Here is a 26,064-nt window from a genome sequence, read left to right on the forward strand (position 1 = left end):
TCCAGCACCAGTGCTGCAATGGCATATCCCGGAGTATCGCGTGCATCCCGAGTCAGTCATCAGTCTGGCTGTTAATCTAAAACTTCGAGGCAACAATAGCGACAATAATGCTGAAGCAGCAATGCTCGGTAATCCGAGAATGTGTCGCACGATTCATCGACACGACCTTCTCTTACACGTTTCGCATCCTTCAACTTGGTACTTACCAGTCCCTTCGACTTCAGATGATCACACCTAGGGCATGGACCTCAGCGGTTGCGTTTCACCCCTGATTAGCTTTGATATGGCTGGGAGAATGGGATAGCCCCATCCCTCCCAAGTGACCCAGTCAACCATGTGGCTATGGGAAACTTACCGGCTGGTGTCGTCGGGCCGCCGTTAAAGTCAAATTGCGCCACATGCAGACCTCTTGCTTGCCCATGTAAAATTGAGCACTCACGATACCCAGCAGAGCGCCGAACCTCTGCATGCCAGCACCCAGACACGACACCTTCTATCCCAGTCAAAAATGCGCCTTTCCTCTAAGAAGACGTGACGATTTTTCAACCATAATCAAACATGCAGTGGCTTCTGTATCAATATAGCCGAATCCGCTGAAATTAAGATGACATTTCGTCTTCGAAAAGGGCCGAAATAAGTTGTCCATCTCAGCGGACTGTTGTCAATGAACTTCTCCCTTGGCAAGCCCCGGGGAAGTCATGTTAGGTCGACCCTCGTCTCCCATGTGTCGTCCTAGCTCGGCTCCCTCCAATTCCACCAGCTTGGTCTCGGAAATTATCTTGTCAGCCTTACACATCGGGTATAGTCCCCCAAAGGCGCCCCCCTGCTGCGGGTCCGCAATGATCCCACCTTCAAGTTGCTTGTCGATTGGCGTTCCATGATCGACTCAAAGGGTCCAATATTTTCTCAGCCAGTTGTTCCGAGACACCATCGAAGGCGATGACTCCTCTCTCGGACGAGTACTGCTACTCGTAGACACCTCCTGGGGATGATCTCCTTTACCTCCCTACGAGTACTCCATCGGAAGGGTCTGGCTAAGACACACTTCCTATGCTTCCGAGAAAGCCTCAACAGGACCGGGTCTCGACCACGCAGCCGGGTCAAAGTAGGTACATGGCTCCCCAGTGGAGGCATTGTGAAACAACGTCAATATTCGGTTTCGGTTATTCGTGTGATCTATCTTGTGCCGGTTTCGGAAAGCACACAGCGTCTCCATCAACTCTATCTGTCGAGTAACCATCTAGTCATTGGTTGCGACTTGATCAAAACAATTTGGAATGTCCAAAGTACCTAGTGGGTGTCTGACAGCATTAAATCTGCTGCCAAAGTACTCGCTAGGGACATTGACACTCCTGGACGAGGTTCGTTGGGTGGGTTCTGACATTCAACAGATTTTGCAGTCCTGACCTTTCTCGCCTTAAAGCCGCGGATTGCTTGTGTACATTATTCCTCAGAGGCGTCCAGCTGTTAATGTTACACTGGCACGGTGATTCACGAACGGACCCGATGGCCGCGACTGGTGGAAAGAAATGCATTCGAAGATTTTGGTGCTATCTGACTGCTCGGTGACAGAATGCTGAAGGCTAGTTCGCACCAACAATTCATGGCTATGTCCTCTCCCGGCCTGCAGTGCCTAATCACAACATCACGGAAGATGAGAATCAGAATCAACGCCCGCAGACTCAGAACATATTGCCAGCAGTGCGGGCTGGGCGTTGTTCACGGTGTCGTGGCGTGCATTGAGTTGACCTCGGTTGGTCTTGTGTCCTCATATCGAAGATGCCCTTGCTCGAACGTATCTTTGTTCTGTGTTGCAATGAGCCTAACCAGCAGGACCTCCCCATCTAATATTGCAACTTGAATTCCCCAGCCAAACGATATGAGATGAATAAGAGCAGGGCCACCCACATCATCACCGCCGGTACTGCTGGTACTACTTCCACCAGAACCACGAAACTAACCCTCTCAACTCACTGATCATCTACCCAGACCATATTTAGCGTATCGGTCTGGGGACAGCACCGCTCTGCGAGCCCATCTTTTCCACTATACGCACAACACGACATTATCGAGAGGGTAAGTCTCAACACATATACGAACACATTGAATTCTTCATCAAGTCTTCTCAAAGAACTTTCCCATCTTCAACGAAACAGCGTTGAAATCGAGCGTTGAGGGTACAAAATCTCCGACCTCAGTGCAATGCAGCTTCGAAGGGACCGGAAATACAAGACGACCACCATCACTCTTAGAACGGTTCGCCCAACAATGCGTAAAGAAAGCCGAAAGAACCACGGTTTAATCATCAAGATGTCACTGAATCGCAAAACTCATTGAAGCCCAGGCACTCTTCAGATCGCATAACTCGTAGAAGATGCCATCTCCTCCCTTGCCCTGCCTGGATCGCTTGGACTCGGTGCCTGTGCCTGTGCCTGTCTCGAACTGACTGCTTGAGGAGCATTTGTTCTCACAACTAAGCATGTTCTGATTAATATGAATAAATAGTGCTGATGTCAATGTCGATGTTGGCAATGTGCTATCACCACTATGAATATACCGGTCATGTCTAGGGGTGCTGTGCCCGGCCAACCGTCACGAATGGCGGGTGCTTTTCTTTTGCAGCCAACAACTCCCGGTGCCCATGACCACTGAGCGTGGCCTCTCCAGACAGTTCTCGCAGTAGAAGTAACACGATGCCTCCCTCATGGCTCACAATCATCTCGTAAAAAGACTTTATCCGTCCACCACCCACATACCATATCATGTTCACTTGATTCCTCTTCCCACAAGTCCGTTGGTAGCTTCTCCTTTGTGAAGTTTCTTCCTATCGCCAGGACAGTACCATTTCACCGTCCGAGGTGGCAACTCCACTAGAGATACACATTCCATGTGAAACCATTGGCCAAAGTCACACTAGATGGACAGCAACAAAGTTAGCAGACTTGTTCGAGATAGATGATTAACAAGTCAAAACCAAAAAAAAAGAGCGCATGCATTGTGGGGTGCAAAGGAGGGTGAACATGCCTTCTCGTCCAACTCACAACAAATCATCTCGCCCCAGCTGACATCGCCGCAGAGACAATACCGCTCCTCGTCGGGATCCACGATTTCTTGCTTTCCATCAACGTCGATCCTGATCTGTGGGATTTGGGCAGTGGACGATGCTTTCTTGGCTGGCTTCGTTTTGCGCTTGCTCACGCTCACAGCAGCGCCTCCATCTTGACTCGACTGCGTCACCATTCCCGGCGCATCTCTCTTGCTTCGATGGCTCGCGGCTGTAGGAACTGCCATGATGGCTTTCGGACTCGGTCCTGATGCTTCCCTTTCGGCGGGTGTCTTCTGGCCTCCAGCGAGAGAAGGTGTCATGGACGCCCGTCGGCTGGATCTCGTAGTAGGCACTTGTGGCTCCACGGACGCCGCGGCGGAGCGCCGTGATGGTGGTCGAGAGGAAGTCGTCGTCGATGCTGGTGGTGTACCCTCTGGTTTGGGTGCGACCGAAGTGCGCTGAACACTGGCCGCACGCGTCGCTGGCGCAGGAGTCGGCGTTTTGCTTGCACTGGCAGAAGTCACTCCCGGTGGTGGAGCTGCAGCTGCAGCTGCCACGTTAAGTTTCAGTGGAATCTTGACTGTTGCTGTACTGACCGAAGGAGGAGGTTCGCTGCTGGTGGCGGCAGGTGAAGTAGGGGCTACGCCTGGGATGGGACTCGCTGCTAGAGGCGACGGCTTAGGCGCAATTTTCTGCTTTTTTCTTGCGGCTTCAGGCTCCGCTGATGGGGAGACCGATGAAGTGGGTGTATCATCCGCTTTTCTCTTCTTGGACGTCTTTTCTGTAACCTTCTTCACAGTCGTAGGCGGCCGATTAGGGACTGGAGTACTGGCACTTCGGCTCAACGATGCCAGGGCTGAAGTAAAGGGAGTCGTGAACAGATTGCGAAACTTGGAGCCAATGTCCCCGAGTCTTCGAGCAGCGAGTTCAGCCTCTTGCGCAGCAAGTGCTGCCTGTGATCGCGCAGGATCAGGTTTCTTCTCTTTCTTTTCGGTTTTCTTCAACGGTTTTGTTTTCGGAATAGGTGTCCCCCCTGCCGCGGCGACAGAGTCTTCAGGCTTCTCCAAAACCTCGGGCGCTTGTGCTGAGACCTCCACCACCTCCTCAACCTTCCCCACTATCTCTGATGTGTCTGGCTTCTCTACGCTTTCGACCTGATCAAGGTTCTCGGGCTTGTCAGGTCTCTCAGCTTTTGGGGTCAACTTTTCGATGCTATCGATGTCGATGAACCTTGTGCCATTCGCTTGAGCTTCAGCCTTTGCCCGGTAGTAATTGTCCCAACCTCTACCACGGTCTGCCAACTCGCGTCTGATCATAATATCGCTGGGCTCCCAGGCATGGTTTTTCTTCATCTTCTTTCGAAGTCTGTACATCTCGTACTCAGTCAGGTGGGTCCACGGCCTCCATTTGCTTCCAATCTCAGCATCTTCAGGTGGAGGAGTAGGCTTGTGATAAGGCTCAGTTGCTTCTCGAGATTCGCGCGTCTTCTCCTCAAGTGGCGGGGGCTTCTGTTTCGGGGGTTTTGAAGGCGCCGGTGGCTTAGGTTGTTTGAGCTTCAAGACGGGGCGTGGAGGCGAAGGTGGTGGTGATTCCCAGTCCGAGACTTCTGTGCTTGCGATGGGCGAATCGGGATCGTAAGGTGGCATGACATCTCCTGGAACCGTGATACGGCGGCCACGGGGTCTTTTGAGGATGGCAGAGGCGACAGCATTGCCCCGAGGTGGATGTAGGGTTAGCCTCGTAGACGCACTATTCTCGATCTTCCTCCCGCTCCGGGACCGCTTGACTTGCGTTGAGGGGGTCGGCTGAGGGGTTGGATCCCGCGATGGAGGCTTTGGTATGGCATTTAATTTTGCGATGATGCTTTTCAGTCTGTTCTGATGTCGGTCCACAACGTCCAACAGACGGCAGGCCTCTGCATATGTGGATTCCCGCGCGTTCAGCGCTTTGTCCAGACTCGCGGATATCTGAGCACGGAGTTCCTGTGCATTTGGACGAGCGGGGCGCGCAAGGCTAGGAAGAGAGCCATATAGCTTGGTACGGTCATTGAGTACTGAGGCACTGTTTAAATAAGTGTCATCGAGGCCGCGGATAAGAGTCAGGGAGCGAATGAGATCGGAGGGGAGATATTCAGTATAGTCGAGGAAGTCTGTCACGGCAGCCTGCGCATCGGGGTCGACAGCGCGGTCGCTGGCAATCTCTTCCATCGTCGGCATCGAGGCCAGGTGAATTGTTATTGTAGCCGGCGCATCGAAGAGAGGGATGGGCAAGGCCAAGAGGAATTGGGTTGTAGAGACGTTGGGTTGGTTCTTTGTTGCGGTCGCAGAGGGGGTCACAATATCAAGTCATCTCCTATGTAATCCTGAGGAACGATATTGCGTTGTGGCGTGAAAGGGATAGATGCGGTTGCAGCTTGTCTGGTTTGTTGGTCAACGTGTGTACACATCCCACCCAGTGCTGCCGCAGTCGAACGCGCATGTCAAGATGAGTTGCCATCGCGGCAAAGGCGGTGAGGGACGGCAATATCTTGGTCTTGTCACGTGGGTGATCATTTCCGCCCGCAGATTGCATTTCTCTCTCAGCCTCGTTCTCAACTCTTTCTGTGTCCTTTGACTTGATTGTTTCTGTTCCCTCCAATAGGTGAACGAAATCAAAGGTGCAGCAAGACAAGAAAGTCTCTCAATGTGAGCGATGATGATATGAACCTTTTTCACTTTCCTCAAAACTTTAGGACCGACTTTCCCAAGTGAATCATGGTTTGATCAGTTTTCCTTTTCACTTCAACCTCTGTTTTCCAACTTCTTTTTGCTTAGACTTCCCCCTGCAATTCTCCCCTTCCTTTGTACCCTGCGCATACGACTACTCATGCTCCAGAATCATCTTTCCCGAGAATCGTTGACTCAAGGGTAATCCGTCGATCAACACCACATCATCGAACCCACGTTCCACCCCACCAGGACACCGTCTGATTACCTTCTGTGTCCCATCTTCTACACGACTAAACTATCAGAAAGGCCAAGGCACAATGGCAAGCACCACCCCTCAGGAGCGATTGAACAAGTTGTTCTCCAACCAAGCGCTCCCAACAGCTCCAACTCCCGGTCAACCTCACTTCTCGGAAAAAGAGCTTGAGCAAAGAGCAGTAGAAGAGCAACGGCCTTGGAGTGTTCCTGAAACTGCTCAATATCCAAGAGATACCAAACCACTCAAAAAGCAACAGCCTCAAAGAGACATCGTTATTCTTACCAGCTCGGACGATGATGACGACTATGTCTCTTCGTTCAAAAAGAAGCCTTCTATGAAACCCTCCCTGAAGCCACCTCAGCCGAGATCAAGCGTCATTCATGCAAACAATGCGAGTACAAGCCTCAAGGATCCTGTCCTCGATTCCGAGGAGACTGTTCAGTATATTGCTCACGGCGAGCGCTCTGAGCGGATTTCCTCCAAACGCGTGACAGAGCGTTCCGATTCAGACAACAAGGAGCTGCCGACGACAGACAAGAGAGGAATTCCGGTCGCCGGACACTTCTGCCAGTTCCACCTTGCGGCCAAATTCCCATACAAATACATGAATGATGTCAATGATCGTGTTTCACGCCACTTCTTCGCATCCAATAAATTCTACAACCGAACCTGGGACCTGTAAGTTCTTTATATTCTCGGGGTTTCCGCAATTTCTCCGGGCTACAGGTGCAAGCGATCGCTACGTTCATTGCTAACGTCTCAGCCAGCTACTACCTGCATCCGCCAGCCAGCTTGACAGCGAAAGCGATCATCCTCGTTCCCTTTGAACAGGTCCAGGAGCTCATTGCAGAGATTGGAAAAACATTCAAAATCCCCGTGTCAGTGCCACCATTTCCGTTTACTTTCACATTTTTTGAGGACGGAACCCCGAAACCCCAATATTTGGGCCAGGCACACTCCAAGGATGAAGCACAAGAAATGCAGAACAGTGTTCCAACCGCTACTCCCGGCCACGGTGAATGCCCACATAATGCCTCATCTGAAAGCAGACAGCGCTTTGAAGATTTCAAGCACGATTGTCAAGCTGCCATCTTGGCGGCCGGTAAGACTAAAGGTGGACGGGGCAAAAAGAAGGTAGAATACGATCGGTTGACAGCGATAAGAGACTGGTATGTGCAATTGAGAAGAGCTCAGCGATATTTGGGTCTCCGCCGGAAGACTAGGCAGGTTCTCCCTCCGAATCTTAGCATGACATGGGAAGAACAAGAACAATTCCGTCTTCAGCAATTGAAGAGCGCTCATGTTACCTTGGACCCGCTCGACCTGAGTGCGCCGGCTCCATATGCTTTTGAAGAAGAAACCGTTTTCATTGCGGTTGATATCGAGTCACATGAAAGAGCCCATAACCTTATCACCGAAATCGGAATCAGCACTCTGGACACCCTCGACCTGGTAAATGTGCCTCCAGGACCAAGAGGCAGGAACTGGACAGACCAAATCCGTTCTCGACATTTCAGAATTCGTGGCAGGGAGCACTTGGTCAATAAAGACTTTTGTCGTGGAGATCCAAACTCCTTCCAATTTGGCAGATCTGAATGGGTCGAGCTCGAAGATGCTACCACCAAGGTGGACAGCTGCTTTGAGTGGCCTTTCTCCGTGGATTTCAAGCACCCCAGCCTGATCGATCCTTGGAGCGCGGAGCCAGTCAATCATGCAACGGGGGACGAAGCGTCCCAAGCAACTTCTACTAATCTCGGAGGCACCAGCATGGGTCTGGTCAATATTGAACAAGAGGCCGCGAATAGAGCAGCTGTCACCAGCGTTCTGACGGGCATTGGCGATCAGGAAACCATCAAGCATGCTATAGCACTTGCCAAAACAAATCAATCAGGAGCAGACGCTCTCGAGAACAGACCAAAACAGCGCAAGATTATTTTGGTTGGGCATAGTATTGGAACGGATGTCGCGTATCTAAGAGACCTCGGATCCAAAATCTTTACGTCGTCACGGGCCACCTATCCCATTGCCGCCATGGAGATTATGGCCAAAGGAGAGCGTTATTCCGAGACGCTGGCCTCAATCATCGATTCACTTGACACGGCACCGTTATTTCGGATCTTGAAGGAAGAAACCCAGAACCGCAACCTTGCTTCAATCATGGGAGATTTAGGTCTCCCATGCTACTTCCTTCACAATGCCGGGAACGATGCACGATATACACTGGAAGCGCTAGTAGCAATGCTGATTGAGGCACGATTGAAAGGTGACCAGGAGCAAAAGAAAGATGAGGAAGCAGGAAAGCGGCAGAAACCAGGTGACGATGAGTCCGGGAAGTATGCCAAGTCAGCAGGGCCATCCAGTCTAGATGGGAGCCAGCGACAGATAGAAGAACTGGATGCTTTTGAGGCTGCAGTCCTGGCGTCATCTGGGGATGAAGCATCTCCTCGACATCAGCGAGATGAGGCTATTGCTGCAATTACGGAAAGATTGAAGCTGGACCCGACCGTCGATGAAGAAGAACCGAGGCGCCCATTCTGCTAGGCATGACGTGTGAAAGGAAGGACTGTCAAGTGATCATGGGGCTTGAGGTCGGGTTTTGTTTGTTTCAACATACCCATTCTCTCTTTTCCGGCATTGTTCGTGGGTACTAGAGGGGAGAGGCGGGTGACTGCTGGCATGCGACCAGATTCACGTATGGCGGAAGGGCGAGCACAACGCATTATGAGGCTGATATCCAGATTATGCAGAGCCCAATCACGACCAAGGTCTTGCTGGTGCACAAGGTGGAAGAAGACGAAGAGAGTTGACAGAGGCCGCTATTGGGTTCAAAGAGACTGGAGGGTGATTTCTTCTTTTGCTGTGGAGAGGACTCTAGCGACCACCGCATATTTGGGCTATTTTGTGCTGAAAATAGAGACACAGGCACATTTCGTCTCAAGCAATTGAGGCTCTGATGAATCCCTTTTCAGGGACCTGGACCTCGCTCGATCTTCATGCGCACAAGTAAATGGTCCTGCTCCTGTCGTTCTCGAAAATGGTATACAGACAACGCCATCCCATGCCATGTAATACCGGAAACCCAAATGCTTGTAACATATTTTGTACAGCCAGCTCACCAACTCGCTTTTTTGACGCCCGGTATAGCCCCTTCCAGCGCATTCATCCTGAATTGGAACTGCAGAGTAACAGAACAGTTAGTACAAAATTCCCAGCCGTTTCTAAATGACTCGTTCATCGCAGATATTCAAGGGCCACATAACCCCCCTCTCGCTTCTCCGAGCGAGATATTTATTGGACTTACCCTGCCCATCCTGAACTTCCTCAGCACACTCCTAGCCACGCCACCCATTATACACCTGTTCTTGATCTGCGTGGGCCGCGTGTAGCAGTGCATGTTTCTCAGCTCGAATTGCGCCTTTGTTCTCACCCAGTCTGGGAGGGATGTGTTCCGGACAAGGTATCGGAGCGCTTGCCTAGATCGTTGCATTTTGTGTTAGTTCGATGGGATTGAGAAGTTCATGCGGGTGGCTCGGAGGGCAGGCATGGATCAGGCAAGAGGGTGGTGGACGGGCATGGGTATGTATGGGTACCTCTGCGGTTCAAATTGCTCAAAGGTCTTGCGTTTGGTGTGGTCGCGGATGATTTTGGAGTTGATGAAGCACCCGAGGTCGAGTTTCTTTGCGCGAAACTGCGCCATTGCCGCGGTAGAAGTTGGGGTGTTGGTGAGAAGCGTGCGTTATCAGGATTTGGTTTCGGAGAGTTCGCCTTTGCATTGGGAGTTGAAGGAATCTGAATCTGTGCAGCTACGGCGTGTCCTTTGTCCTGATTGGCGGATTCAGCAGGTCACGAGTTGCACGCCGAGCACCATCTTTTCAAATGACAGTAAGGCATGTCATTTCCTGACGAGATGGGAATTGTGAGATTGACCTTCATGCAGCTCGTTTCCGTGTCTCCCTGAAACAGGTCCAAAGAGGGTTGCACGCTTATCACTTAATTACGTGACTCATTCGCTCGACTCATCTGCTCAATCGCCTCAGCTCTGAATATCTTGAACAGGGCAGCAGGGATTCATTCCACCCTGCCGTCAAGCACACGAATAAGCTCTCCAATTGCGCAATACAAGCATCTCAGTGACTCACGCACGTTGCATGCTCAAAGTTTCGCGGTTGACAGACCGAAGCTTCGCGCACGGCTTCGACCCCAGTTTGCCTCCAGCCTCAGTTGCAAAGGCTAGATGTATTGCGCTTCGCACAAAGGGGGACAATGTGGAAGCATACCATATAAAGTCGCAACTGATCATCTCTGCAGGGCGAAAAAGATCTTTCTGCTCTCAATGCAACTGCTCCTTTCTTCTCGAGCCCCCTTTTGAGTTGTTGACTTAGTATGCCCAAACCTTCGAAATCAAGCACACCGGCGGCCTCATTGCAGGATGGAACTATAGTCGTCACTAGCCAGCAAAGCCGTTTCCATGTAGATGCCTTGGATGCACCAACATCAAAGGATATTGATGTCAAGGATCTCACGCTGTCCGTGGGAGGTCGAGAATTACTGGACCACGCCCATCTGCGAATCGTTGAGGGTGTGCACTACGTCCTCGCTGGGCGCAATGGAACTGGGAAAAGTTCGCTGCTCCGAGCGCTGGCAGAACGACGAGTGCCTGGTGTTCCGCGCAACCTGCGTCTGCTCTTGCTAGGCCAGACGCGCGTCAGTTCTGATGTAGAGGCAGAAACTGGCGAAAGGGAGAGCGATACCGTCAAGGTGCTTGAACACGTCACAAGAAGTGATCGACGCAGAGAGAGGGCTCTCGCAGATGCTAATCGCACGTCGTCGTCCGCTGCTGTGGAGGCAACTTTCTAACAACAATCTAGGCCTTGCCGCGGCGCTGGAAGACAAAGCTCATTCCAGCAAGATTGTGACGACCGTGCGCTCGCTTCAACTTGCTCAAGCGAAGCAAGAACTGGCCGAAGCTCAACTCATAGCGGCACGACGGAGTGGTGCTCGAGGCCTCAAAGCACGCCAATTGCTCATAGAAAAGGAGAAGGAAGTCGAGGAAGCGCAGAAACGGTAAGTTTTCTTCCTGTGTCCTCAGTGGTGGGGGTCATTGACTTGTGGCGGTGATGAACAAGATATGACGATGGCCCGATCGTAGAAGACGAGGAAGAGGTCACGAGAATTGGACTTGATATGTTGGAAGCGACACGATCTGCACTTGAAGCCATGGACGCTGGCAGCACGGAGGCTCGAGCCCGAACGATACTTCTCGGCCTGCGTTTCTCCGAGGAACAGATTGAGAAACCTGTCAAATCATTGTCCGGGGGATGGCAAACGCGCTGTGACCTCGCATGTGCTTTGATTCAGAAGACGGATATCCTCATGCTCGACGAGCCCACGAATTTCCTTGACCTGCCGGCCATCATTTGGCTCGAAAGATACATTACAAAGTCGCTCGAAGGGACCACTGTGATCATTGTCACGCACGACCGCGATTTTGCTGATGCAATTGCTCACGAGGTGCTCCTTGTCCGACTCGCTCCCGCCAAAACGCTGGAGGTCTTCAAGGGCAACTTGACAGAGTATGAAACCGAGAAACGACGACAAATCCGCCGCATGACCAAAATGGCTGAGGCTCAAGAGAAGCAGACTGAACACATGAAGGAGACCATAGCCAAGAACGTCAAGGCTGCCAAACGGACGGGAGATGACAAGAAATTGAAGCAAGCTGCCTCGCGACGAAAGAAATTGGAGGAGCGTACCGGACTCGAGGTTGGCCAACGAGGTGGTAGATTCAAGCTCAATCGAGATCTTGCGGGGTGGCACACCTCGGTGCGCGACGGCATCGAAATTCCAGAGTTTGACCCGCCTGTTTCGATAACGTTGCCGGAGCAGCCAGCACCATTGCGACATTCGGGACCTCTGTTTAGCTTCGATAAAGTATCATTCACCTACCCAAAATCGGGCGTATGGACTTTGAGAGATATCGATTTGGTCATGCATCCTGGTGAACGCGTCGGATTGGCAGGTCTGAATGGAAGTGGAAAGTCCACCTTGGTCAAGCTCTTGATGGGAGCAGCCACGGGAGGCGACCCAAGACCGACCAAAGGCTCGATAACAGTGCATTCCAAAGCTAGATTCGGCTGCTATTCGCAACATGCTGTCGAAGAGCTAGAAAGAGTCGGGAGGCAGAATGGGCAGACGACGGCTTTATCTCACCTGATGGGACTCCCTAACTGGATGGGAGATGAGCAGGCAGCTCGAAGTACATTGGCCAAGCTAGGTCTCCGAGGGAATATGGTGACAGACATTCCTCTCGCGGCTCTATCTGGAGGCCAACGGGTGCGTGTGGCATTGGCAGGGGTGTTTTTCAACTCTCCTCACCTCCTCATCCTGGACGAGGTGACGACGCATCTGGACGCGGACACGATTGATGCACTGATCGAGGCACTGAAATACTGGGAGGGTGCGCTTCTTGTCATCACCCACGACCGCCATTTTATGCGATGTGTTGTGGATCGGGAGAAGCCCGTAGGAATAGATGGGGAGGAAGAAAGCAGCCAAGAGTCGGATTCCGATGCAGGTACCGCAGGGACAGTATACCACGTGCGTAAGGCAGGGCTTCGAAGACTGGAGAGGGGAATGCAGCAATACGAAGAGATTGTTGGTCGAACAGTGGACAAGCTTGGGATTTAGTGGGAATGGCGGACTTGTCCTGGTACTCTGGGAGATGGAGGAGAAGCCTAGCAATACACTATTGCTATTTCCTCGATCTCGGGTACCTGAAGGTACTTGTTGCATGACGTTACATGTCGTTACATGTTCTTGGGTCTGGTTCGGCACCTACGGGAGTATAACCCTTGTACACACATACAAGAATAGATAGTAACTGAAGGGATCGGGATCGGTGGAATCTTTACAGACCAACCCTGGACATGTGGTTCGGTTACAGCAACAAGTTTCCTTTACCGGCTGGCTGCCGGTGGAGGATGATGGACTTGGTCCCTTGTTGCCTTGTATCCTTGTACGTGTTATGCAGTCTTCGAGTAGGACGACATGCTAGACCGACACGTGCAGCCTCAGCGCCTCTTCAATTGGTGAAACCTTGGCAGCCCGTGGCAGGGAATCATTGCCATCATTGGCATCAATTCATCCACTTCATCCACTTTACATCTTTGTCGAAGCTTCACTTGCTTCTGCCTTCAACTGTCGATATTATTGGTCTGAAGCCATCATTTTCTCGATCAAGCTTGCCAACAGCTCGGGAGAGCTCCAAGCTTGGCCCAACTGCTACTCATGTCTGAGCAAAAGCGTTCAACGTTGCGGCGATAAAAAGGCTGAGCATCCTGGGAGAAAGCCTTTACCTCCCTCTGCTTGGTTTGCCAGAGACTCTCACGGTAGGTTGAGATAATTTATTCTGCTTGATTCATATCTGTCACCAGCTCTGCCCACGATGCTGTGTCGCTGTATGTCGCTGGCTCTGGCATTGCCTTTGCTCTCCTGTCCCCTCGCATATGCCCAAGGCTCCAGTTCTCAACTCCTGGCTTATACTGTCCCTGCCGGTTTCCCTACCAGTCTATTTCCCTCGTACTATATTCCCCCATCACCGACTCAAGAGGCAAGTGTCTTGTACACTCAGAGATTTCTCTCGGACTTCTGCTGACAAACCGCCTTTCAGCCCCAACCCGTCCTTTTTGATCCGACACTAAACTACAGTGAGTCCCCGAGAACACCATACGCTCATACTATGCCATCAGAGTCTTCCCTGAATGATCCTCTTTGATGCTGACAACAAGACAGCTTTCCCCCTTGAATTGACAAACCAGACCAACATCCCAGAGGAGAGCGAAGATCCCGTCTTCTATCCAACTCCCCTCTTTGCGGTCACCAACGGGAGTGCGATTGTGGCCAATGCTATCAGCCAAGTCAATTCTATTCTTACAACAGACGCGTCAAATTGCTCCAAATGTCTCTCGGCGTTGGAAGTCGGCCAATATGTGGCTCAGCGGGTGCCTACGATGGTCCCGGATCTGCTGGTGCAGTTGTGCATAAGCAGCGGGTTCATGTCCAACACGAGTTGTCATGAAAATTACGATGCTGAAAACTTTGGCGCTATCTACACCCAGATACTCGCCCTGGGTGATATGGCTGGATCCGATGGGCAGTATCTGTGCAACTTTTTGAGCGGCAACTTCTGCCCTCGCCCGTTCACTCTTCCCTCCAATACCACCGAGTTCTTCGGCCCCAAGCCTGCCAATATCACTGTACCCAAACCCAGCGGCAAAAGAGTCAAAGTCATCCATTTGAGTGACATGCACATCGATCCAAGATACGCCGTCGGTTCCGAAGCAAATTGTTCAAGTGGGTTGTGTTGCCGTTCCAATAACCCAAAGAGTGCTTCGGGTCACTTGGAGATTCCTTCACCATTATACGGCGCGTTCAAATGCGACAGCCCTTACTTCCTTCTGACCTCTGCCTTGGAGTCGATCGCACCCCTGACAGGCACCACGTGGCACAACCAGTCCGACAATGACCAATTCGCTTGGGGGATATACACGGGCGATTTGGTGTCTCACGAATCCCAGAATGAACTGTCCAACAACTACACCCAATATGCCGAGACCTCGATCTACCATATGATCAAGTCTTATATTCCTAGCGGGCCCATCTTTGCCGTGCTTGGGAATCACGACAGCAACCCGGGTAAGCACAGTCCCGCGCGTTGGCGGGAGACATGGCTGATAGGGGTGATGTAGATGGTATCGATTCTCCGCACAGCCTGCCAGGAAATCTTGGCCAGCAACAGTAAGTCGTTGCGCTACTTCCGGACGTCTCTAACTCGAGAGCAGGTCGTGGAACTGGAACCACGTCTCTTCGCTCTGGCAGCAGAACAACTGGATTAGTGCCGAGGCCGCAAACGAGGCTCGCATGCACTATGGCGCCTACAGCATCAACCACCCAAAATACCCACAGTTGAGGATCATTACCTTCAACACCGACTTCTGGTACCGGAGCAACCTCTTGAACTACATGTAGGCAGACCCTCCCACCTGATGAAGAGAGTTCTCACGTCTAGGCAGCAACACCACGGATCCGGACAACAGTGGGATGTTCAAGTTTGTGGCGCAAGAGCTTGCGGATGCCGAGGCCAAAGGTGAACGAGTCTGGTTGTTGGGCCACGTCTTGTCGGGCTGGGATGGTTCTAACCCGCTTCCCAACCCTACAGGTAAGTCGAAATGGGAGCTTATCGGACGAGGAAATGGATGACTTTAATGGGTGCTTGCTTAACTGCTTTGCAGATCTTTTCTACCAGATTGTCGATCGATATTCTCCACATGTTATTGCCGGTGTCTTCTTCGGCCACACTCATGAAGACCAGTTCATGATCTACTACAGCAACAACGGCACCACACAAGATGCTGCCCATGCCGTCAACGTCGGTTGGATGGGCCCGAGCGTAACCCCTCTGACCAACCTGAATTCAGGCTATCGCATGTACGAGGTTGACACGGGAGATTTCTCCGTCTACAACGCCTACACCTACTTCGCCAACGTGAGCGCCTTTCAAACCCTCAACGCCTCTCAAACAGGTCCCGTCTGGAGTTTTGAGTACTCCACCAGGGACACATACCAGGTTGGATGGCCCGAAGATGCGCCCCTCAACGCGACATACTGGCAAAAGGTCACCGAGGCCATGGCAACGAACCACACGCTGGTGAGCATCCAGAACACGTTGCAGGGGAAGATGAGCGTCATGAGCCCCAACTGCACCAACAACGCCTGTGCCGAGGCCAAGGTCTGCTACATGCGGAGCGGGAGTGTGGCTTTGGGGAGACAATGTCCGCAAGGGTGAGTTTTGTGTGTGAGTGTCGCCTGAGCGCTGTGCTAATTTTCGTGCTGCAGATTTGGTTCTGTCCAGAGCCCTTTTACGGGCAAGAACTTTTAGGAGGTTCTGCGGAGATGACACGAGCCTACCGATCCCAGATGTACATACATACAGTTCACCAGACGCAGAATGGTAATAACATAATGATATCGAATACCGAGATCTGACAAGCACGAGTTTACTAGACGTGGTGTTCCATCCAGAGTCAGGCACAGCCGATGTGATGCGGTGTGGTGTATGTAGGTCAGCCTCGTGGGTCTTTTTCCTCGCCCAGTTTCCTTGCGCCCACCGATTTCGATATCAAGTGGCCCGCTGCCTTTGCAATGTGATGATGAAGGACCAACACGACAAGGACAGAGAGTGATCCCATGTCACCCGCCAGGCTACTCAAGTAGTCTCGCGTCCAACGTCCGCATCTTGTCTGGACTCCCGTCGATTCATTCCAAACGAGTGACACATAACCAGGAAGTCATATATATGTATGTCACCACACAGTGACACTGAACACAAGGGAGGGCTGGTAAGTGATGGAGTCGACATTCTCTCTCACTTGCAGCACCTATGCATCACGCCGCAATGACTGTTTCTTTGTCAGCCTCGTCTTCAATCACTAACACCAACACCAAACAAACACTAGGGGTGAACAATGAGATATGTCTGTACGTAGGTGAAGGCAACGCCACGTATCACCCACCCACCCCGTCACCGTTGCTGTCACTCCCGCCCGCCCTTTGTCGGGCAGATCACTTGTATAAGCGTATAAATAGACCTGGAACATCCATTTTCTCTTCTTCTTTTTTTCCAACAAGCCTCGCGAACGAACGAATGAACGAACCAACCAACCAACCAAAGAGTGTTTGAGAAATCGGTATCAACTCCATCCATCCAACAAACCATACGACCAAACTACCAATTACATACCTACCTATCTACCTGCCTAGCTTCTTACACCCATCGCTGATCGACCGTCACTCATCGACCGTTACCCAATTCTCGCCTCCCACTCCTCATTCTCCGCCACCCACCACACACAAAGCGATACGACCCACCCAACCTATCTAGCCCACACGGAACAAGGAGCCAGAGAGATAGCGACTGAGAGAAAGAGAGAGAGGGAGAGAGAGAGAGAGACAGAGAAATGTGCATCTCGGCGCCAACCAGAAAACACTGCCGCGTGTGTGGCGTTCACTTTGCGACAGACCAGTACTTTGAGATGGAGTGCGACCAGTCCAGGACGGCGCGGGAGCGGCAGGGGCAGCGACAACCACGACACGGAGTCGGTGTTGGCGGTGTTGGTGGTGTCGGTAGTGGTGGCGGGATCCGGAAGAGTCAAGTCGATCGGCGGTTAGGGGCGTCAGGGGGCGCGGGAGGTGGGAGTGGAAGCGTGAAGGTGGCAGGGACAGCGACAGAGACAGTAACACCCGTGCAAGGTATCGGGCTGTGTGGATCTGGTGTGAGGAGACGCGAGACCTGGGTCGACTGGTACAATGACTCTTGTCCTGCGTGCGTCGCGCATGACGAGGCAAGTGGGCTAGCTGGATGAGGACTGCTTTGAGAGGTAACGAAGACCGCCTGCGTAGCACCCTACATACGTACGCATGTGTGTATGTATGTACCATCCGGGGATGAACCTATACTCTTGCTTGCTTTTGTTCTTCCCTTTCCCTCTCACACACGTCTCCGACGTCTCTGACGCCGCACCGAGAGAGGACTCGAGAGACCCCGGATAAAGTGGACAGTCATCCAAAGAGAAAAATAGGGGCATCACAATATACAACACACACACACACACAGAGAGAGAGAGAGAGAGAGATCCATGTAATACATCATGTGTATGTATGTATGTACATATCCCAACGTAGAGAGTGTATAAGTTACCTATCATATATATACTAAACTCGGTGGTTTCTCTCTCGCAATCGACCATCGGATCAGGAAAGCAGGGCTTCCCGTCCGCTCAGCCGTACTTAAGCCTGTTCCCGGCCGGTCAGTACTACCGTGGGTGACCAGGTGGGAATCCCGGCTGTTGATTGTTTTTGTTCCTGCTCACCGTTCATCGCCCAAAGAGGGGGGATGGGGCAGAGGAGAGAGGATGTAGAGAGTGTTGAGCATATACTCGGACTCAGTAGAGAAGAGTAAGAGTGTGTACCTCGTATATTCATTTCATTCATTGGACACGTATACCCCCCCAAAGTTGTGTGGGTGCAACAATTAGTGTGGCTTTCTTGAGTTTTTTTTTGAGCTGGTGTGGTGGGGGACAACGAGGGACTTTGTGAAATAACTCTCCTGATTCTGTCAGCCTTGTCGATCACTAGTTGATTTTCTCAGCCTTGCACCGCAAATCCTAACAACTCCTCAGGTGCGGTACAGGTACCGAGCACTGACATACCGTGTGTGTGTGTGTGTGGGCTCTCGCGATTGTGTTCCAATTTTTATATCTCGCGTACATTGTCGAGAATTTTTCACCAAAACATCCATAATTCCGGAGAACAGTAACTTTGCACGCACTCAAGCATGATACTATGTATATGCATACGTGGCTATAAATGCTGACTACCGCAGAGTCATCAAGACCTCGATGCGCTGAGAATCAATCTCCTCGCTCATAAAGACTGAAAGATAAAGAACTAACTGATAGCTAGACCGACAGCCTACAGCCCACACACACACACACACACACACACACATCTCTCCCTGTGGTCTTCTTTCACAAACCTTACGACCTCCTCGCCTTCGCATCACAATCCAGCCTGATTGAGCAGAGAATCCAGTCTCCCCAAGGCCATGCCCATCAGCGAACTCCCCCAGCCACCACTCCCGGCCACGACGCGAATGGCGCGTTTCCAGCGTGAAATCAACTCGCAGACCTCCGCCCGCGCTGCGCCACCAGACTCGGTCATGAGGAGTAACTGCACGAGGAACGTGCTGACAATGGCAAAGTTGCCTTGTGACCACGAGTGCCAAAACGCGTTCCACGGACCGATCAGGCTCACCATGGTCTCGAGCAGTTCGACGGCTTCTCTAGCGCAGTTGACCGAGCCGGTCACGACGGCGGACGCGGCGGACTTGTAGCTGCTGTCTATGGGGTTTTCACTGGTGCTGCCGCATTGGACAGGTCGTAGAAGCGCGCGGAAGAGAACGATCGACACAACGCACGCGGCGAGGTGCACGGATGCGCTCATCCCGGGGGTCTCGTCGCCAGAGTTGAGCGGGAGATCGGCCTTCAGACTCTGTCTGCAGTCGCTGAGCGCGGAGCGCAAGGGGCGGGCGAACTCGAGCGATTTGAATAAGTCGGACGAAGTCTGCTTCGCCGCGCGGATCGTGTAGTACGTCCCGTGGATCTGGGCCAGGAGGTGTGTTAGAAGGACAAGCCGCTCAAACTCGTTGCTGTGTCCCATTCCAGCATCGTGGTCGTCAGACATGCCGTCCGCGGACTTTGGCAGAGGCACGTCGTAGTCGTCGAGCCCGATCGATCGTCCTCCAGGCGAGTCCACGCTGACCCAGACGTCCATGGTGAATGTTGCCCACCACAGTCGTGTGCGAAGCTGTTTCTCTGCCAGGGGTATGTTCCACACGCTGCAATCATACTGGAGGCCGAGTGACTTGGTGATCGTGCTGGCGATGGATGCGAGCCACGAATACGTCGGTGTCAGCCCCTGGTGCTGGATCGTCGGGCCTTTCTGCAGCAAAAGCAGACACGCTTGCAAGGCTTCAATAGAAGGCGAATTGGCCTCCACCAGCAAAGCTGCAATCGCGATTCTGTAAAGCTGCTCGCGTTTACCGTTTGCGTCGGTCAGTGTGGCACTCAGGTAGTCGTTGTGTATGGCAAACGGCAGAGCGGTGGCGTATACCGATGCAAACAGAGCGAGCGAGGCCGCGTCCTGCGGAGGGTCGCAGTGAATGTCATTGTTGAACCCGTCATGCTGTTGGAGAACGGGAAATAAAGGCTGCACGAACCGAAAATACAGTCGGAGGAGTTCATCGCGCTGCTTCCCCACGAGCAGAGCCTCGATATCTGGCCACGACGCACCTTCCATGCACGACTTGCCGGTGACCAGGAACGGGGGATCATCTCTCACCATCAATATCTGAGGACCACCCTCGCTGGACGACTGGTCGTCATTGTGGTCTCGCGTGCTTGTCAAGCGGATCCGAGAGATTTCGAGCGGATTGGTGCTGCTGCCGCCCTTCATCAACTCCATCATCACATGCCGGTTCAAATGGCCCGTATCCGGCGGGATTTGAGATCGGTGCAGCGTGCCCGAGTCGTGATACCTGGCATCCCCGGAAGACGGACGCAGGCTCTGCGGCTGGAAGTGCCGCGGGCTTGTACTTGCGTTTCGTCCATCTGAGGCGGACGGCTGCGGGAGAGGAGACCTCTGACTCTGACTCTGGCCCTGACTCTGAAACGGAGGACTCCCGTCCTCGGCAAGATCGAGACTGTCGAAGATGGTGCTGTCAAACGCCTCGACGCTGAAATCCTCCCAGCTCTGAGGGGGGATCGACGCTAGGCGCCCCTCATGCGGCTGCTGCTGCTCCTGCTGCTGGTGCTGCGGCAGGAAATGATTGTTTGGCAGAGAATGCGAGTGCGAGAAAACTCGCCGTCTCTTGTTATTCGGCCCGTTCTGGAACGTGCAGGTGCTTCCGCGACTCTCGCAGAACGCGCACGGCGGCGACGTCTCGATGCGACACGCTATCTTGCGTCCTCGACAGGCGTCGCACGGTCTATCGCGCCTCGAGCGGAACGGCCTCGGACCTTCCTGGCGGCTGGACAGGTCCATTGTTTAGATCCTGCAGGGCGCATCCTTGGACGGTCCCAAACACAATGCATGACTTCAAAACAAACCTGAGATGGGGAACCAAACGAATGGAGAGAGATGTGTAAGGTTGTTGGCTCTTTCGCGGAAGGGGGGAAGCCTGCGGGAATTGTTTTCTCAAAGCGGCTAGTAGACCACGACGGTTTGATAACGACGACGGGCTTCTCTTTTCACGCGCGTGCGGGCGCGCACTTGACCGAGGGGGGGTTGAAATCATGCTTTCCTCTTTTTCGCAGTCTATTCTACAGTAGCTAAGAAAAAAAAAGGAAGCCACTGAGAAAGTGGTGCATGAACATTGAGCCGCTGCGAAGCATGAAGCGTCCGTCACCCTTATAAATGCTCTCCCGTTTGAGTTTCTCGAGTGTGTTGTGTTGGCTTCATTGAGATTTCTCTGCCAACATCGCTCATCTCCGCGCCTCTTGAGAAACGCATTGTTGCCCGTTACAAAGTGTCGATAAGACGAAGGGAGAGGGATTTTCATGGATGGACAAGTAAGTGGCCATCGCAATGCCGCCGAACGCATCTGTCTCAAGGTATGAGGTACGGCGCAACTCCACCGTCTCCTAAAGTCAGGTGGAGGAAAGGGTAAATGCTATATAACCACAGACAATCCTCGTGCGTGCGCACGCTTGACATGGAACCAGCAAGTACCGCGGTAGAAAGTCCCGTATATCCGCCGCAGCCATGCCTTCGTTCCGCTCTCTCCTGCAGGCCAAACAACGCTTGGTCGGGACCTTCGTCAGCTTCAACGACCCGTACAGCGCCCAGATTCTAGCACAATGCGGCTTCGACTGGCTGATGATCGACATGGAGCATTCGCCGCTCTCTGCGCAGGAGATCACGGCCATGGTGCATTCCACGGTGGCGGCGTCGGCGGGGGAATGCGCGCCCATCGTGCGGATCCCGTCCCACGGCGTCGAGTGGATCAAATGGGCCCTGGACAGCGGTGCCAGCGGCATCATCGTGCCCATGGTGAACAACAAGCAGGAGGTCGACGGGGTCATCAAACGCGCGCGCTACCCTCCGACGGGCCAAAGGAGCTATGGTCCCTTTCGAACGCCCTTTGCCGAAATCCCCGCGCCTCCCGACGTGGCCGACTACAAGCGAAAACGGGCGCCCGAGGTGATGATCCTGCCCATGATAGAGTCGAAAGAGGCGGTAGACAACGCCGAGGACATCGTCGGGACGGACGGCGTAGACGGCATCTTCATCGGACCCGTCGACCTGAGACACTCGCTCGGCTTCGAGGGCGCCTCGGGGGATGAACCAGAATACGTGGCAGCCTTGCAGAAAGTGCTTCAGGTGGGCAAAAAGTGGGCAAAGCCGATCGGCATACTCGGCTCACAGGCTGCGATTCCTCGTCTCGTGGAGATGGGATTCAGCTTCATCATGTTACCAGGAGGGGACGCAGGGATCCTAGCGGAGGCGGCTTCAGCGCTGCTAAAGGCATCGAAAAACTCGATTAGCTAGAACCATAATAATCTATTGCTGGGACATCGATTTTGATGCTTTAATCTTGCGAGCCTTCATTTCCAGGGCCTACCATCTCGACTGCGGTGTGCTTCATGTACGGGATCTGTTCGTCGTTCCACTGAGCGACCAGCTTGGCGATCTCCTCTCCAGAGAAGTTGCCCTTTTCAATCCGTTCTCTCAGCAGTCGGGCCCGCTTCTCGAGAACATCAAGGCGGTACGTCGACCACTGCTTGAACAGCTGGTCGTGGCGACTGCTCTTCTTGACGTTGCCCAGATTGCTGACGTCCTTCAGACTCGGGTCCCGTGGACGGAACGACGTAACCATGGTGACACGCTCACCAGTTCCGACAGCTCTCAATGCAATGTGCTCGATACAGCCCCCTTGCATCATCACGGCCCAGCCAACTTGAGGTCCTCGGATCTTGGCGATAGAACCGTCCCCTTTCCTGAGGCCAGTCTCACCGCCGATCATATTGGATGGGTCGGACAGCATGCAAACGCAGACCCAGGGATACGAGTCTGTGTGCCATCGACCGACTGAGGCGAGCTCCTCGGACTGGTCAACAGCTGGAAGGGGGGTTGACAGTGCCTGGTTGGGAGGCATGGCAGGTGGTAGCGCAGCATCTAGTGGCATGCCGTCCTCCAGAGCGTCCACTTGGACGTTGATATGGGCGATCTCGTAGTCGAAAACCACATCCAGATCGACCCCAGCAGCATCAGAACAAGCTTTTATGACCTCTTTGCTGCGCCATACGGAATCAACAAAGGGTGTATCCTTCGAGTATCCCCTCATCTTATAGCAGTTCGGCTTGGTCCGGTCGCCATGCTTGACCACAATCTCTTTACGAAAGAGGTCCGCCCGCATCTGCTTGACACCTTCAAGGGTGAACAGCGGGAATGGCTCTGTAATGGCGACGGGCGAGATGGCATCTTTCTCCGACAAAAGCAGCTCTTTCAAGGTAATGATGCTTTTGGGAGGTTCAAAGCAGAGGTGTTTGGCAGGGTCGAAGCGAACAGGCCCCGGTGGACTAGAAAGAAGAGGCTCAACCTTGACGAATGCATGGTCGACGGTCGGCAGGGGAAGAACGCTGGTTTCGGCGGCCATAATGGGCAGGTGGTTTGATACAGTGGTTAATGCTGCGACTCGTGAGTTTGAGTCTCTCTTACCTCGATTTTATAAACGTGGCGCGGCCGTCGTCTATCCCGCAAACACCAGGATCTTGGAGTTCGGTCCATCGCGACGGGGAGCTTCATTACCATGAGATAGGTCAGGTTTAGCTTTTCGACCTGCTCGCCGGATGGGGTGGTGGAGGCAAAGGACAATTGTATATGGACGGGCAAGCAGACGGCGAACCGAGATCGATGTAGCGGGCATCTCCTCCTTCATCGGTGGCTGCGCTAAGCTCCTTCGGTCTTCTCAAAGTCTCCCTCGTGGCGTCAGATAAGCTCCTTCGCCGAGTCTTCTTGCCCGTGATAGTCTCTCCATTCCCCGGCCGATTCCCTATCTTGAGGAGCGTTGGCTGTCTCTCCAATGAGGATATGCAGATTTGACCGTCAGCGGGCAACCGGATGGCTGGTTCCTCCCGTTCTATGCCAAAAGCCCACACTATCCACGCCCCCCATGTCTATCACAATGTTGGATATGGAGCCGGGGCTAGCGTTCCGTGGGCCTATCAAGGCAGATATGATAGTACCGAAAGTCAAACATGGGGATCTCAACCTCGCCTGTCACTACAAAAGAATGGCTTGTTTCCACCGTGCACGTCTCTGACTTCTCCCAAGTTCAGTACTTCGGCTTGATTGACAACAAGGCAGACCATGGGTACAGACAAAGACACCAATGTTGGCACTGCCAGTCCAGTCTCGGAGGAGGCACCCGAAGTGGGCTCCATTCGAGAGCTCAAGTCACTGCATGTGGACGGTCTCGACCCAGTCTTTGAGCACCAAGCTCGGCTCGTGAACCATGCCGTTCAGTGCATTGGCATGGGAAAGGTAACACCAAGTGAATGCCCACCAGGTTGAAGCGAGTTGACGTTTCTAGTACCAATGGGCACTGTTCTTCCTCTGCGGGTACGGTTGGCTGTGTGATCAAGTAAGTATTCGAGACTTCTCTCCCACATAGCGCCAGCTGATTGTCTCAAGCTCTGGCAAACGACCGTCTCGGACGCCCTTGCCCAAGTGGCTGTTGAGTTCACGCCAAAGCATTCGGCATTTTTGTCCCTTGCTTTGATCGCTGGATTGGTTGTTGGTGCAACTTTCTGGGGACTTGGAAGTGAGATATTTCAGCCAGAATCCACTTCATGTTCTGACTGTGGCAGGTGATTTGATCGGTAGAACACTGGCATTCAATCTGACTCTGCTCATTGCTGGGGTCTTTGGCACCGCTGCAGGAGCTGCCAACAGCTTTGTGTCCTGTGCTGTTCTCGTCGCCCTGTGCGGGTTTGGTGTTGGAGGAAACTGTACGTCCAGAAGCCTGAATCCAAAAAGTCGTCCGCTGACTTCGCAGTACCTGTCGATTCTGCCGTCTTCCTTGAATTCCTTCCAGGGACTCACCAGTATCTGCTCGAGATTTTGGCCGTTTGGTGGTCAATCGGTCAAGCCATCCCAGCAGGTGCAGCCTGGGGCTTTCTTCCCAACTTCTCTTGCAGCGCCGACACACCTGTTGGTCAATGCCATAAGAAGGACAACATGGGCTGGAGGTATCTGATGTACACCATGGGTGGCATCACTTTGGCCGCTTTCTTTGCTCGCTTCGTCTTCTTCCGACTCCGTGAAAGTCCACGCTATCTGATCGGTCAAGGACGGTACCAGGAAGCCATTGATGTGCTCAACGATGTCGCAAAGTACAATGGCACCACACAGCCCCTGACTGTCGAGGATCTGTTGCAAGTCGAGAGAGACTATGCGACCGTCGGCCATCCTGCAGCTGTAAAGAGGCCCAACACCTGGAAACGCACTTTTGCACAATTCCGACCCGGTGGTCTCAAGCACATTCGAGCTCTCTTCTCCACCAAGAAGGTTGCCTATAGCACCAGCCTCATCATCCTCGTATGGGGCATGATTGGTCTTGCATCACCACTGTATGCAAACTTCCTGCCAGAATGTATGTATACGACTGTGACGACGTTGGAAAAGTTGCTGACGATGAGATAGATCTGGCGTTGCATGGTGCGCAGAGCGGCTCGAATAGCATCGGCATCACGTATCGCAACAACTTCATCATCATCGCATGCTCCATTCCGGGTACTTTGATGGCGGGATGGTTTATCGGATTGCCATATATTGGCCGAAGAGGCACGCTTGGTATTTCCCTGATCTTGACCTCCGTCTTCCAGTTTGCCTTTACGGCAGCACGGACACAGGCACAAATCCTCGCCTTCAACTGCATCACCAGCTTTGTTTCGTATATGTGAGTTGCACTCTGGGGTCACCGTGTTTGGGTTCATGCACTGACTGGTCATGTAGCATGTGGGGAGCTTTGTACTGCTATACGCCCGAGGTCATCCCCAGCGTGCACCGAGGCACGGGTTGCGGGTTGGCGGCAGCATTCAATCGTATCTGTGGTCTGATGGCGCCCATCATCGCAACTTATGTCGGCTACACGAACACGCCCATTTTCGTCTCGGCGAGTTTGTATATCGCCGCGGGATTGATCAGCTTTATCTTTCCGTACGAGACAAGCGGGAAGGCAAGTCTGTAAGCGCATGATGTGATGCGCGAGGGTTGTATCAGACTTACTGGTTGGAGAGTGACGCCTGTGAGCGATCTCATGATGTTGGGAGATCGACGGGCTACAATGTATAGCCAGGAGCAACCAGCCACCTTTGGTTGTTATAGAGCTTATGAGTTGTCTGATTCACTTCAGATGTAACCAGTTCATCTCTTTC

At 52.8% G+C, this 26,064-nt stretch overlaps 8 protein-coding genes and 1 non-coding gene across 9 annotated transcripts; 6 read left to right on the forward strand and 3 right to left on the reverse strand.

Annotated features, from left to right (window-relative positions):
* Window positions 1-2,766: 2,766 nt before the first annotated feature.
* On the reverse strand, window positions 2,767-5,262 carry Z517_08102 (uncharacterized protein; the record flags this gene model as incomplete). Its single annotated transcript, XM_013426622.1, has 2 exons — window positions 2,767-2,913; window positions 3,067-5,262. The coding sequence occupies 2 exons, from the start codon at window positions 5,260-5,262 to the stop codon at window positions 2,767-2,769; spliced, it is 2,343 nt and encodes a 780-aa protein (XP_013282076.1).
* Window positions 5,263-6,071: 809 nt separating this feature from the next.
* On the forward strand, window positions 6,072-8,551 carry Z517_08103 (uncharacterized protein; the record flags this gene model as incomplete). Its single annotated transcript, XM_013426623.1, has 2 exons — window positions 6,072-6,688; window positions 6,778-8,551. The coding sequence occupies 2 exons, from the start codon at window positions 6,072-6,074 to the stop codon at window positions 8,549-8,551; spliced, it is 2,391 nt and encodes a 796-aa protein (XP_013282077.1).
* A 1,842-nt stretch (window positions 8,552-10,393) lies between these two features.
* Z517_08104 (uncharacterized protein) lies at window positions 10,394-12,697 on the forward strand (the record flags this gene model as incomplete). The annotated part of the gene is made up of 3 exons (XM_013426624.1): window positions 10,394-10,790; window positions 10,879-11,074; window positions 11,137-12,697. The coding sequence occupies 3 exons, from the start codon at window positions 10,394-10,396 to the stop codon at window positions 12,695-12,697; spliced, it is 2,154 nt and encodes a 717-aa protein (XP_013282078.1).
* Window positions 12,698-13,770: 1,073 nt separating this feature from the next.
* On the forward strand, window positions 13,771-15,947 carry Z517_08105 (uncharacterized protein; the record flags this gene model as incomplete). The annotated part of the gene is made up of 6 exons (XM_013426625.1): window positions 13,771-14,704; window positions 14,758-14,806; window positions 14,851-15,033; window positions 15,082-15,227; window positions 15,301-15,850; window positions 15,905-15,947. 6 exons carry the CDS (start codon window positions 13,771-13,773, stop codon window positions 15,945-15,947), a joined length of 1,905 nt encoding a protein of 634 aa, XP_013282079.1.
* Window positions 15,948-17,806: 1,859 nt separating this feature from the next.
* On the forward strand, window positions 17,807-17,922 carry Z517_08106. The gene has a single exon (XR_001230613.1). It is a non-coding gene; the product is annotated as a 5S ribosomal RNA (ribosomal RNA).
* Window positions 17,923-18,625: 703 nt separating this feature from the next.
* On the reverse strand, window positions 18,626-20,668 carry Z517_08107 (uncharacterized protein; the record flags this gene model as incomplete). Its single annotated transcript, XM_013426626.1, has 1 exon — window positions 18,626-20,668. The coding sequence occupies one exon, from the start codon at window positions 20,666-20,668 to the stop codon at window positions 18,626-18,628; it is 2,043 nt and encodes a 680-aa protein (XP_013282080.1).
* A 720-nt stretch (window positions 20,669-21,388) lies between these two features.
* Z517_08108 (uncharacterized protein) lies at window positions 21,389-22,174 on the forward strand (the record flags this gene model as incomplete). The annotated part of the gene is made up of 1 exon (XM_013426627.1): window positions 21,389-22,174. The coding sequence occupies one exon, from the start codon at window positions 21,389-21,391 to the stop codon at window positions 22,172-22,174; it is 786 nt and encodes a 261-aa protein (XP_013282081.1).
* A 40-nt stretch (window positions 22,175-22,214) lies between these two features.
* On the reverse strand, window positions 22,215-23,282 carry Z517_08109 (uncharacterized protein; the record flags this gene model as incomplete). Its single annotated transcript, XM_013426628.1, has 1 exon — window positions 22,215-23,282. One exon carries the CDS (start codon window positions 23,280-23,282, stop codon window positions 22,215-22,217), a length of 1,068 nt encoding a protein of 355 aa, XP_013282082.1.
* A 713-nt stretch (window positions 23,283-23,995) lies between these two features.
* On the forward strand, window positions 23,996-25,877 carry Z517_08110 (uncharacterized protein; the record flags this gene model as incomplete). The annotated part of the gene is made up of 7 exons (XM_013426629.1): window positions 23,996-24,169; window positions 24,219-24,269; window positions 24,320-24,449; window positions 24,496-24,636; window positions 24,684-25,280; window positions 25,331-25,586; window positions 25,643-25,877. 7 exons carry the CDS (start codon window positions 23,996-23,998, stop codon window positions 25,875-25,877), a joined length of 1,584 nt encoding a protein of 527 aa, XP_013282083.1.
* Window positions 25,878-26,064: the final 187 nt, after the last annotated feature.

The sequence above is a fragment of the Fonsecaea pedrosoi genome (genome assembly GCF_000835455.1).
Source record: "Fonsecaea pedrosoi CBS 271.37 unplaced genomic scaffold supercont1.5, whole genome shotgun sequence".
NCBI lineage: Eukaryota > Fungi > Ascomycota > Eurotiomycetes > Chaetothyriales > Herpotrichiellaceae > Fonsecaea > Fonsecaea pedrosoi.